General features: G+C 42.1%; 1 protein-coding gene across 1 annotated transcript; it reads right to left on the reverse strand.

The window, feature by feature from the left end:
• LOC128467985 (vomeronasal type-2 receptor 26-like) lies at positions 1–4,946 on the reverse strand. The gene is made up of 3 exons (XM_053449766.1): positions 4,794–4,946; positions 3,112–3,235; positions 1–872 (listed from the first exon to the last, which is right to left on the reverse strand). Exons 1-3 carry the CDS (start codon positions 4,944–4,946, stop codon positions 1–3), a joined length of 1,149 nt encoding a protein of 382 aa, XP_053305741.1.
• Between the last annotated feature and the right edge of the window lie 5,447 nt (positions 4,947–10,393).

Consider the following 10,393-nt stretch of genomic DNA (forward strand, 5'->3'; position numbering starts at 1 on the left):
CTACAATCTTAGCAGATGTTTCTTTGAATTCATATCTGGCCTTAGAAGAATAATGTACAATTTAGGAAAAAATAAACAACCAACGATCCCAAAACTAGAAGCTAAAATAGCTAAAATCTCTATGATTACTGTGTTTTTGCCCATGATGCTCATATAAGCCGGGATAAAAGAGATCCAGACGTTACAGAAGATCAGCATGCTGAAGGTGATGAACTTGGCTTCATTAAAACTGTTCGGCAATTTCCTGGCCAGGAAAGCGACAACGAAACTCACAGCGGCCAGGAATCCCATGTACCCCAGGACAGCGTAAAAGGCGACCACTGACCCCTCATTACACTGAATAATGATCTTTCCAGGAGAGGAGTGAGTGTTCATTTCCTGGAATGGAGGGGAAATAGACAACCAGCAGATGCAAATGACAACCTGAATAAATGAGCAGAAAAACACCACACAGTTGTGTAATTTTATTCCAATCCATTTTCTCCAGTAACTCCCAGGTTTTGTGGCTTTGAACGCGATGCAGACCATGATAGTTTTGGCCAACAAAGAAGACAAGGCTATGGAGAAGATGATTCCAAAAGCAGTTTGTCGCAGCATGCAGGTTATATCCACAGGACGACCGAGGAACAGAAACACACAGAGAAAGCTCAGGATGAGGGAAACCAGGAGGACAAAACTCAGATTACAGTTATTGGCTTTAACAATGGGAGTGTCCTGGTATAAAATAAATATACCTAAAATAACGGAGGTTATGATAGATGAGGTAACAGAGATTATACAAAGAACCAGTGCAACTGGATCCCGATCATATGATAAAAACTCAGTGGGCTTCTTAACGCATTTGTCCTTCTTCTCATTTGGCCACTGGTCATCTGGACATTTTTGACAAGAGTATTTGTCTATCAAATACAATTAAATAAAAACACAATTTATGGTAACATGAACATAACACATTCTCAAAGAATCCATCTCCCTTCTCTTAGGTCATCTTGTTTCTTTGTCTCCTTATTTATTTCTTAAAGAAATATATATATTTTATACATTTTTAAATGTATAAATACATGAACACGTTGTATATGAGCAATCAAAAGCATGGTATTCATTTACACTTACATACATGTGCATATAAAAACAACAAAGAATAGACATGGCTGATCTTCAGTTGGATAAACCAACTTTGTGCCTGTGTTTATGTACCACCTAAGTAGGGAGGAAAAGGTCGATTCAACCACTCTTGAAGTGCCAAGAAGAATGGTGATCAGTGACAATCATTTGGAAACTTAGAAACATTTGGGTGAATAAACGTTTACACATTTTTTCAGCTACATCCAGCATTGTTAAAGGAAGAACCGATCAACACTTTCAGCCACGAAAAAGGGAAAACTCCAACATAAATTAAACTCCAACATTAAATAAAACTTAAAAAGAAAATACGCACACAAAAAATAATCCATCATCTATCCACTGGCCGCAGATGCTGAAAGGGTTGCGTAGACTTGTGCACATCGACCTAAAATCTTTTGGACCAATTTTTTTGTTTTGTTTTTGGACAACAAATGTTGTCCCCTGGCCTTTAGGTTCACATGAAATTCTGAGGGCTTTTTACATTCGGAAACAAAATGTGTTGTTACTGACCCTTATCAGTTCTCTTACACTCTTATGCACTTACTCTCTCACATTCATTTACATTCTCTCACACGCTCATTCACTGTATTGCTCGCTTTCTCTTAATGTCTTTCTGCTGTGAGGCTGTAAAGGGAGATGATTAGCTTGGCATTTGGGTACAGGTGCTATGCATCTCATACATATAGGTCCCTGGGGTGGAGCAATTGGAGAGCAGAGTGGGCCAATGCTCTATTCCCCCTTTCAGTGGAAAGTCCATGCCTGCTTTTCAAAGAGGCTAGAGGTCTGCAGGATCCAGTCCAGGATTCCTATGGGGCTTGCATTAGGCACAGGTACTGGGCATTAAAAACCCCTGAAGCCTGATAATCAGAGAGACTATTGGGGGAAGAGGACGTTTCCCTGTGTTTCCAGGGCAAGGAAAGGCCCTGAAGAAGACCACCCCTGAGTCAAGTGAGGCATTACCTACCGGGACCTTTTGTATGCTGTCTGCTAGGAGGTCAAGTTAGTGGGTGATTAGGCTGGTCAGTTTGGGACAGCATCGTACAGTCAGAGAGGGCTCCATTTGAGAGCTAGGTTGTTTCTTTTTATGATTTGTTTTGAGGTGTTTCTTTTGAGCAATTAAAAAATAAAGCAGCATTATGCTACAAGTTGATGTTCCTGAGCCTGATGGCCCTAGAGGACCCCTGTGCTTAAGACCCCTGTGACATTTTATGGCGCTCATGCTACAGGGTTTGTCACACTACCTTCTCCACTATCCATTTCTGTGTCACTGTCCCCTTGTCCCGCAGCTCATCTTCTTCTTCTTGTTCTTATGTCTTCTTTCTTTGTCTGCTTCTCCCCGTGCCTTCTTTCTTCGACCACTTCTCTGTGAACCATTGGAGGGTTGGGGGAGAAGCTGTGGCTCCATTCTTTTGCGGAAGTACTCTGAGAAGTACTCTGAGAAGCCAGGATAATGAAGAAGTATCGCTGAGAAAGAAGCATTTCACAGAGAAGTGGAAGAAGAAAGATGAAACGGCGAGAAGCAGACAAAGAAAGAAGAACAAGAGGCAAGACAGGCAACAAAGAAGAACCTTGGGAAAGGAAACATGGACACGGAAGTGGTTGTTGGAGAAGATAGGGAGACATTGAGAGAGAGGATGAGAGTGAGAAAATAAAAAACAAAAAAGCAAAAATGCTTTCTGCTTAATTTTTTTTAAATTAATAATTATATGAATCCGAATGCACACGTCTAACATATACTCCTGTGCAGCAGCGGCCGCAAGTGGTTGAGGATGCAATAAATTACGTAAAATACTATTTCTGAGGTATTCCAAGCCTCAGTGTGATAATCCATACCTCAATTCTTTAATTTAATATTCTGACGACAAATACTAGATATACCAACTTACATTATTGGTTTTTATTCCTTTTCTCTCCCTAGAAAATTCCCCTGGAACATTTTTTGAAAAATACAAAAATACTAATAATTAACATTTTTGGTATTTTTACCTATTTTATTGGAGATCTTTCCTTCTGAGCACTGGACGCAGTCGAAGCAGCAGGTATGCTTTCCCCTTTGCAAGAGCCTTCTATATCCAGAAGGACAGTCTTTGGAACAACGAGAATAAGGAACCTGGAAAACCAAAAATTACACGGGCAGAACCAATGCCAGGAAGACCCATTTCAACCTGTTTTCAATCTGTTGAAATCTTGTAGTGCACGGCACCCTGCGTATGGATCCGAACAACTTGCAGCCAGGCTACACCGTATGTCATTGTGTTTGTTTTTGTGACAGAAGCTGGAAAATGGTGGGGTGTCTTACAGCAATTGTGCGATTTGGGTAGGTGTTGTGGGTGTAACAGGTGCTGTGCTCCATAGGCACTCTTTCTACTACTCTGTGTATGTTGTCACTGGTGGTACATCATCAAGGTTTGCCACTTAGCTGGTGTATGTTGTGGCGTTTGGAATCCTTAATAAAACAAGAAAATGTATGACTATATGGAATGTTGGGCAATTAATGTTAATCTATTGCATCACATATTAGTTCAAAAATATAAGAAAACTGTTGACTTCTTCTAAGGAGGATCATAGAGAAATAACCCTTTTTTTGCTGTATTTTTTGTTTTATTTTTATTGTATGCTATTTACGGATAATGTTTTACTGGTTTAAAAGTGTCCTTATATGTACTGTAATCTAGAGGTGAAAATATGGCATGACATCGCTGACTAATCCAGATTTTAGATTTTTGCCACAGTAATAATAATCATTAGAACTTGAAATTTATAGTTTGAATACCCCCCCCAAATCTCAACCAGCTTATGGGAGACACCAGTGGCTACACATTATCAAGTATGACATGGTTAATACATAATATTACAGCATTGTATACTCCCCATTCAAGTATCTGGACACCATTGAGGTCTATGGGGCCCACTTGGAGTCAATGGAGGATGCAATGCAGCTTCCAAACACTGGGGGTGCCCAGGAGTGAATACTGATGTTGCCGTGCAACTAGTTGCCTTTTTCCTGTCTGTTAAAGGATTACTTTTTTGCATTTTTTTGTACTCTTTAACCAAGCCTTTTAAAATGATTTGTAGATATTTTATTTGGACACTGAAGAGGTAAATTAAATGATTTTTCCTTTCAAATTCTTTGACCCGTTAAGTGCCAAAAGAGGTGAACTGTGTGGTCCATTCAACAACCTCCCATAGTTGCTTTCGTTGTTGCTGGTATTATTATTATTGCTTTTATATTATCTCATCACCCATCACCTTTAGCAGGGTATGGATGTGAGGGGGTATATATGGCAATACCCCCCTTTACTAGTATCCTACTGAGAATGGGGTGGGAGAAGAGGAGGGGTATTATCAACCCCTTATGGTTTTTTTAACTATTTTTAGGGGAGATTACCTTAAATTGGAACTTAGCTCCTACTCATATTAGCAACTTGTAGGCTAATGCATTTTTGAGTTACCTGCTTTCTGTGGACTTTTTGTGAGTGTTAATGCGAGTTGGCTTCAATCAATTTGTGATTTTTACAAACTTGCCTTTTCTGACAACAACCAAACATGTTCCACACATACCGAAGACTATTAATGATTGAAGTTTTGCACACACATGCACCCACCATCCTGTTAGTTAAAGGATCATTGTCTTAGGACAGCATGCCGACATCCTCAATGCTACTGACCTCCTTGGTGTTGTATTTCCAAGTTATTAGCCTCTGGCGAATGTTGAGCTGTTTCCCTTCCGGAGCTGATAGGTCAATGATTCCGACATGCTTTTCTATGTTGGTTCCATTTGGTAAAAAAATCTGATTCTTTACATGATACACTGAGGGCATCTCTCCATTTTCTTTAAAGTAGACCTCTTCTCCGGTGGGATCTCTGAAGTGAACTCTCCTTAAAAAGTGCTGAAACATTTAATGTTTTCAGAATATTATATATCATATGTTTTATATACTTGTTGGTTTTAATGCCATTGTCACCTTTTAAGCAAAATCTCTTTATCAAAATAAATAGGTTTCTGCTTACGCTATTTTACATTATTGGTAGACTTGTGCACCTGGACCAAAAGAATAACACAAAATTGTCCAAATTGCTTTTTTTGGCCCATGTGCAAGTGGAGGCATTGAGCCCCGATGTTAATCTGCCCCTGCTGACCAGACCTGGATGAGGTAGCATAATACTTGTGTAGGAAGCTAGTCTGTCCTTATATGAAACTAGCAACATCATCTGTTTTAAAATCACCCAAACATTACTTAAAATAGATAGGGGTCTTTTGGACCCACAATTAACTGTTGGTGGGCTGGGGTTAATTAAATCAATTTAGTGGGATGTGGGGTTTAAACGTATAAACCTTTATCTAGTGGATATATGATGCCATCCGGTGCCTCATTCCTACCCTACCTGGATGAGATGGAGATAAGGGAAAGGCACAGGATGGGGTCCGTTGCATCAAACACTCTCCTTGTATGTCCAAACATGGTACCATACATATCAATTCATTAACCATTTCAGGGAACCCACAATACCCCATATATGAGCTTTCTGGGAAAAGAGGCATTATTTTTCACATGCAATACAGTTCCCTGTTAACACAGACTAGGTGTCACAGCAAAATGCTCAATGCTGATCATCTGGCAATATTCACTCGCTGTACATTAAAGAAATCTAAATCCAAATTATTTTATTATTTAATTACTACCTGATACATAGGTATTGGGTTCCCTGGATTCCTGATAATGTATAATTGCATTTCATGCAAAGAAGAAGCCACGGCGTAAACTGCTTTGTATACGTGATACGTGGTTCCAAATCTAACAGTGTCATAGTACTGTCGGCCAAGTTTAATGATTCCCTCCGTCGCGCTACAATTTCTGTAACCGGTTTTGAAGTAGTATTCTCGTTTATCTCCTGCACTGATTCCCCAACACACACTCATCTTTGGCCAGGGAAAAAAGGAGAAAGGGGAGAGTTTGTGTTTTGAAAATGTATGTAAGTGCGTGGATGCAATCTGGATGCTGGGGCAAGTACTGTGGACACAGTCTGGCTTTTGGGGTGTGCAACCAGTGATCTATGCCTGTAATCTAGGCTTCCTATGTATTTGATACCTTCAGTGCTAAGTTTGCATGTGATTTTCATTTGATCTACAGTGCCCACCACTAATATTGGCTCCCTTGTTAATTAACCCCTTCATTTACTTTTAGCCCCCATCTCACTGCATATAAGATAGAGGAAGGCATCTGACCCCCAAAGGAACTGTTCTCGTAGCACAAATGAGTCTAAGCCGGTTCTTACCTGATCTTTATGCGGTCCTCTACATTTCCACACTTTTATTGCTGGTGATGCGTCACCCAGCCACTACCGGGACTTAAAATGGAGGCGCTAGCTGTTCTTCCCATCCACCCCAGCAAGCAGGTTATGTGATTCGCGGCACCAATCAGGTGACAGTGAGACTTTCTGTTTTTGCAAGAGGATGTAGGTTGCTGGAGGGTAGAGAGAGAAGGAATTTTATGCTGACAGAGTTCAGGACTAGGCCCAAAGTGAGCCCTGAATAGATTTTAATGCTCTCCCTTTAAGTATGTTACAGAAGCTGTAAGTATCCTCCCTAACAGAGAGGACCCGGTGAGGCTGCAGCAGCTTCACAGTCCTCCCCAGCCCTGAGTGCCTTGTGTCTGCAGAGTGAGTGCTGAGGGAAGGTTCCTGATATCTGATCAGAAGGAGTCTGCCAGTGAGTTAAAGTGGTAGGCAGCCATTACCCATGCACCACCTGCCCTGCATTTACATTTAAAAGAAGCAGCACTACCTCAATCCACTTTTACATCACCATTCTCTTAAAATTGGTGGAGGGGGTAAATGTTAAAAAAAAAAAAAACTACTTCTAAGTCCTTATGGGGTCCACTGCTTTTTATCCCATTTTATTTATGCAGGGAAGTGGGCTACTTTTACATTCTATTTGGGCAAAGAAGAGACCTTCAAGCAGTGTTACCCGGAATACAAGCACTGGGGTGCAAAATGAATTGTTTGCTTCCAAGGGATAGTTAGTATGTATATATTAACCATATATGTTCTGTAAGTACTACAATCTGCCAAAGTGCTAACATAGAAGGGCGGTAAGTGTGACACTCCTGGTCAAACAGGGGTTACAATTCTTAATGGTGACATTCAGGAAATATTGCGGATATCGATGCATAAACTAAAGGGGTCCTTGACAGGAATACAGAGGGGTCAAAATTCAGATAAGAGGGGGAGGAAGTTGACAGGAATATAAAAGGTTAGGAAAAGGAGGATCGGGGCTGTTTTGTTTTGCCAGCTTACCCTGTGTGTTTGTTCCACCATCCCTCCCTTATTTGTGAGCTGTTTTTTGTTGCTATGTTTCTGGTTTTGTTCCTGATTAATATCTTCTCTCGGTTTCTGTTATAGCCACTTTGTCATAGCCAGGGTGCGGTAGTTTGCCAGGTAGCCGGGGCGGGTCATTATTATTTATTGTTTTATATAGTGCCATCAAATTCCATAGCGCTGTACAATGGGTAGACAGGACATAACAAGTAGTATGTAACATAACAAATTGACTAACAGAGACAACAGGTGAGGAGGGCCCTGCTCAAACGAGCTTACAGTCTAGAGGGATTTAGGGTGTATAACACAATAGCTAAAAGTGCCGATGTTAGGGATAGACCAGCCAGACTAGTAAAAGATTGCAGGAGAGGGACTAGGAAAGGCAAGCTAAAGGAATATGGGAGGGTGTTAATGTGCTATGTTGTAAGCATCCTTAAAGAAGTGGGTCTTGAGGGATTTTTATGAAGGAATAAAGGTACAGAGAAAGACGGATAGGCCAGGGGAGAGCATTGCAGAGGATAGGGGCAGCCCTGGTGAAATCTTGTAAGCGGGCATGAGACCTAGAAATCAGAGGAGAGGGTAGAAGGAGATCATTGGATGAGCGGAGAGACCGGTTAGGAGTGTATTTAGAGATGAGTGAGGAGATGTAGGGAGGGGAACCACTGTGAAGGGCTTTGAAAGTAAGAGTGAGGACTTTGAAATGAATCCTGAAGCACACAGGCAGTCAGTGAAGAGACTGAGAGGAAGACAGAGGGAAGAGGAATTAGTGAAGTGACGTGAGAGAAGATAAGTCTGGCAGCAGCATTCATGGTGGATTGTAGAGGGGTAAGACGGTTAAGAAGGGAGACCAGCTAAGACAGAGTTACAGTAATCAAGATGGGAGATAATCAGGGCATGGACAAGAGCCTTTGTGGCATGCTGTATTAGGAAGGGACGGATGCAGGCAATGTTTTTAAGATGGAGACAACAGTTTTTAGAGACAGACTGAGTATGGGTTGTGAACGAAAGGTCAGAGTCAAGGGTGATACCAAGACACCGTGCATGAGCAGACGGGGAGATGATAGCACCATTAACATTGAGGGAGATAGATGGGGGAATCTTAGCATTGGAGGGAGGGAAGATAAGGAGTTCAGTTTTGGAGAGGTTAAATTTCAAGAAACGTGCAGACATCCAGGTAGAGACAGATGCAAGCCAGTTAGTTACATGATCTAAGACAGAGGGGGAGAGATCAGGGGAGGATAGATAGATCTGGGTGTCATCAGCATACAGGTGGTAGCGAAAGCCGAAGGATGAGATCAGTTTGCCAAGGGAGGAAGTGTAAAGAGAAAACAGAAGGGGTCCTAAAACTGAGCCTTGGGGTACCCCAACTGAGAGAGCAGAGAGATGGGATCGTAATTGGAGAGATCAGTCGGGGCGAGGGAGGACTTTTTCAAGATAAGAGTTACATAGTTACATAGGCTGAGAAAGGGCTATATCTGTTAATTTGTTGCTGTTGATCCAACAGAGTAATGTAGCATGCTTGAAGGAGGATGGGACAGATCCAGTAGTGAGGGAGAGGTTGAAGGTATAAGTTAGAGTAGGGACAAGGGTAGATGAAAGAAACTGGGTGAGATGGGAAGGGATCGTGTCAAGGGGGCATGTGGATAAGAATAAAAGAAGAAGAGCATGTACATCCTCTTCGGTGACAGCAGAGAAATGAGTTAATGTAGTGAAGTGAGAAGAGTTCAGTGGGTAGCGGGTGCATAGTCAGAGGGAGGGTGAGGGCAGGGTCGTGACTGTGCAGATATGTCATCTCTGATAGTTTGAATTTTATTATTGAAGAATGTGGCAAAGTCAGATGCATTAAGGTTAGTGGAAGGGGTAGTAGGGATCGGTCGAAGCAGGGAATTGAAAGTATTAAATAGTCGTTTAGGGTTGTGAGACAGGGAGGAGATGAGGGGGGTGAAGTAGGTTTCTTTAGCAAGGTTGAGAGCAGAGTAGTAGGAACGTAGCAATAATTTATAAGTCAGACATGGAATGAGACTTTCGCCAACTACGTTCAGCAGTGCGGGAACATCGTCGTAGGTTCCGGGTTACAGTCGTGTGCCTACATGCTCCAGAGCAGAAGGGAGGGTAAAGTTATAGACAGAGGTAGCATTGTTAGGGCATGACATGTTTGACATTGCAGAAATGGGAGTAAATTGATTGAGAAGTTCTGAAGATTAATAGAGCTGAGGTATCTGGTTAGGGGTTCAAGGGAGCAAGTATGAGGCAAGGTTAGAGAGAGGGAAAGGGGAATTAGAAAGGTTAGTGAGAGAGCACATGCTAGAAGGTAAGGTCCAGGGTGTGACCATCATCATAAGTAGGGGAGTTAATATGTTGTTGGAGATCAAACGAGGAGGTAATAGAAAGAAATTTTGAAGCCATGGGACTCAATGGGGTGTCAACTGGGATGTTGAAATCCCCAAGGACAACAGAAGGAACCTCAGAGGAGAGAAAGAGAGGAAGCCATGAGGAGAAGTGATCAAGAAAGATGTTAGCCGGGCCGGGGGGGGGGCGATATATAACAGCAATGCGTATGGAGATGGGATAAAATAGTCGGATAGCATGGACTTCAAATGAGGAGAAAGAGAGTGATGGAGCAGAGGGAATAGGTTAAAAAGTACAAGTAGGGGAGAGTAGGAAGCCTACCCCTCCACCCTTCCTGTCATCAGGTCTGGGAGTGTGAGTGAGGTGTAGGCCACCATAGGAGGGAGCAGCGGGAGAAGCAGTGTCCAAACAGGTTTGCCAGGTTTCAGTTAGAGAGAGAAGGTGTAAGGAACTAGAGACAAAGTAGACTTGTAGGCCTGTTAGTTTGTTATAGACAGAATGTGCATTCCAGAGTGCAAAGGTAAATGGGGGGGGGGGTAAGAAGAGCGGCAGGGTATGTGGAAAAGATTATTGAGGTTTCTGGAATGTTGACTGGGAGAGG

This window comes from Spea bombifrons, chromosome 1 (assembly GCF_027358695.1).
Source record: "Spea bombifrons isolate aSpeBom1 chromosome 1, aSpeBom1.2.pri, whole genome shotgun sequence".
Taxonomy (NCBI): Eukaryota; Metazoa; Chordata; class Amphibia; order Anura; family Pelobatidae; genus Spea; species Spea bombifrons.